At 50.7% G+C, this 3,283-nt stretch overlaps 1 protein-coding gene across 1 annotated transcript; it reads left to right on the top strand.

The window, feature by feature from the left end:
* Positions 1-507: 507 nt before the first annotated feature.
* On the top strand, positions 508-1,569 carry LOC306917268 (2-oxoglutarate and iron-dependent oxygenase domain-containing protein 2-like; the record flags this gene model as incomplete). Its single annotated transcript, XM_079495411.1, has 1 exon — positions 508-1,569. The coding sequence occupies exon 1, from the start codon at positions 529-531 to the stop codon at positions 1,567-1,569; it is 1,041 nt and encodes a 346-aa protein (XP_079351537.1). The 5' UTR covers positions 508-528.
* Between the last annotated feature and the right edge of the window lie 1,714 nt (positions 1,570-3,283).

The raw sequence follows: 3,283 nt of genomic DNA, 5'->3' as shown, positions 1-3,283 counted from the left end.
TGTGCGCGATGAGAATGGATGGAACGGGAGCGCGCTTCTGAGAGTTTTGGCTGTTGACACTGACAGCTGTCAACTCGGCTGTCCGCTGGACGTGTTCGTGTTCGTGGCTTGTGAGAGACAATCAGGCGTAGTTTGTAGCCGTAGGAGTGACGGGTTAACACCACACCATCCCCGAAGTGTGTGAGGGTTGTGTCCCCGACGGAGCGTTGCTGCTCGTCCGACGCCCGGTTTCCGCTGGCGACGTGGACAACACCGTGCGGATTATCCTGGAGGGCTCGGTGAGGAAACGCTAACCGTCATCAACTGTCAGTAAGGGACCGTGACAGCGCTCTGACCGTGACAGACTGACTCGTTCTTTTCTTTGTGTGGGGGAACGTTCTTAAACTGTCTGATATTGGGGCTGCATGCCGGAACATTATGGCTGCGCCGTATTGGTTCACATTTGAGTGACGTGGGAACAAAACATTGTTGGATCATAATAAACCACTTGATTTCCGGTGTTCCGAGCTGACTAGTTTTCCTGTAGTTATGGAAGACGAGGAGGATAAACCTAGATTTTACACTTGTAGTTGTTTTACTACCGAAAATATTTTTCTCGAGGACTACAAGCTCCATGTTCGATTTGTATCTGAGCAACAGTTCAGGTTGGATTATGAAGGAGTACTTAGAAGGCTTGGCTGTTCAATGGATGCACAATTTGATGATGTCCTTAAAAGGATTTCACAAGAAGTGGACAGGCGGAGGTTCCTTGGTGTGAAGTCTGCTGAGAGAGCTGCAGCTATAAGGAACATTTACCAGCCCCTCCATCCTCACATCTACCAGTTACAGGAATCCTATCTCTCCCCGGAATTCAAACAGATTGTTGACTATTGTAGGAGAAATGAAGCCAGCAGAGATGGACTTCTTAGCCTGTTACAAGTAGAGAAAGCTCCAAGGGTGTATCGCTTCACTGTTTTCAAGAAAAGCTTCTGTGATGCACTGATAGAGGAGCTGGATCACTTTGAGCATTCTTCAGCCCCTAAAGGAAGACCCAACACCATGAACAACTATGGGATCCTTCTCAATGAACTTGGGTTTGACCATGGCTTCATCAGCCCTCTCCGTGTGCATTATCTCCGTCCGATTACGTCCTTGCTCTTCCCAGACTGTGGAGGGGGTTTTCTGGACAGCCACAAGGCCTTTGTGGTGAAGTATGATATGCACGAAGACCTGGACCTTAGCTACCACTATGACAATGCAGAGGTCACACTCAACGCGTCTCTGGGGAAGGACTTCAGTGATGGCAACCTTTACTTTGGTGATATGAGAGAGGTGCCTCTGAGTGAGACCGAGTGCTCAGAGGTTGAACACAGGGTGACAGAGGGGCTCCTCCACAGGGGCCAGCACATGCATGGGGCCCTGCCAATCTCTTCTGGCCAGCGCTGGAACCTCATCATCTGGATGAGAGCCTCGCAGGAACGCAACAAACTCTGCCCAATGTGTAACAAACAGCCCATTCTGTTGGAAGGAGAGGGCTTTGCAGACGGTTTTACTAATGACTCAGGGACACCATCATGTGTCTTAACATGATGGTTTTACTAATGACTCAGGGACACCATCATGTGTCTTAACATGATGGTGTCACAGGTGTTTATGAGAGGCACCAACAAATGAATGACACCTTGTCTGCTCTAAAAGATAATTTAAGGAAGAGACAGGAACAAGGGGAGCGACAAATAAAAGATCACATTAAACAGCATGCAGAATATCTCAGGACGCAATTGGTGGACACCATCAAGTGGAGGCTTCACCAGTACCAGGTGGAAGTGCTCAAGGATGTCCACAAAGTCATGACTCCAATGGCCGAGACAGTCACTCACCTGCAACAGGACATGACAACATGTCATGGTTTATTGAGCAGTGTGGCGGAGGAGGTTACCAACATTAAACAACACACCCTCCAAACTTCACAGCCCTCTATACCACCACCAGTAGGACAAAGCACCGCTATTCCATTGCTGCATCCTTCTGTCTCCCTACCTTCATCAGGGCCCAAGGACGACGCCCGACTGCATTCCACCATGCACGCCACTCATGGTTCAGAGCCATTCCCAGCGCACATGAGCTCTCCTATCCAGGGGGGCTTGGGGGGAAGAGTGATGAAGAGCCCAATCCGATTACAATTCCCTTGTTTTGGTAGGATGGAAGATGACACGGATCCTCTCACCTACCTGGAACAGTGTCGTGATTATCTGGCCTTGAACCCACTTTCTGATGAAGAGCTGCTGGCCACCCTGCGCAACGTCCTGTTCGGCACAGCCCGGGACTGGTGGGACGTGGTCAGGCGGGAGACCTCGACATGGAGAGAGTTTGAACAGGTTTTCCTGTCAGCATTCCTCTCTGAGGACTATATGGATGAGCTGGAAGAACGGATCAGGACAAGAGTGCAGGGAGATGGAGAAAGCATCCGAGACTTTGCTTACATGTTCAGAGCGCTCTGCCGGCGGTGGAACCCGGATATTACAGAGGGAAAAGTTATCCAGCTCATATTGAAAAGCATTCACCCGTCACTGGCGAGTCAGCTGAGAAGCAGTGGGGTCAAGACTGTGGATGCTCTGGTGAGGCTGGGACAGCAACTGGAGAAGGACAAGGAGAAGCAGCTACACCAGGAGGCCACCAGGAAACACGTCCCTGCAACAAACAAGCCGCAAACTGCAGTGACTACACCCACCACCGCCCCACAAACATCGTCCTCGGCTGCTCAAACATACTGCTGGCGATGTAAGGGATCACATTCACCCCACAATTGCCCAAACTTTGTGTCCAATAAAGGGAAGAACCCAAAGTCCACTGACCAACCGCCATCTTCGTCTGCACCATCCACCAGCAGCAATCCCATAATGCATGCGGTGACACATCAACGGCCACCACAGCAGGTTTTCCCCTTTAACTCCAGACCTTTCCCCCGCCAGCTGGCTGTCCCCATTACCCTTGGTGCTGTGAGGGTCAGGGCTATGGTGGATTCCGGATCTTCCTATACACTTCTCAGTGAAGAGCTATGGGGGGCCATTAAAAAGAAGGATGTGGAATTACAACCCTGGGAGGGAAAGCCCCTGTATCTGGCAGATGGAGGAGAAAGATGGCCATTGGGATGGCAGGATGTGGTGGTAGACCTACATAACCATACCTGCACACTTCCGGTGGTAGTACTTTCATCACAAAGCCTGGCCTTCCCTGCAGTTCTTGGTCTGGACTATCTGAGCCTAAGTGGCCTACAGATGGATGTTGGCCAGAATTCCTACTG

Source organism: Electrona antarctica (genome assembly GCF_951216825.1).
Source record: "Electrona antarctica genome assembly, chromosome: 24".
NCBI classification, from domain to species: domain Eukaryota; kingdom Metazoa; phylum Chordata; class Actinopteri; order Myctophiformes; family Myctophidae; genus Electrona; species Electrona antarctica.
The sequence above is the reverse complement of the archived record's forward strand: the minus strand, read 5'-3'. Positions and strand labels throughout refer to the sequence as shown.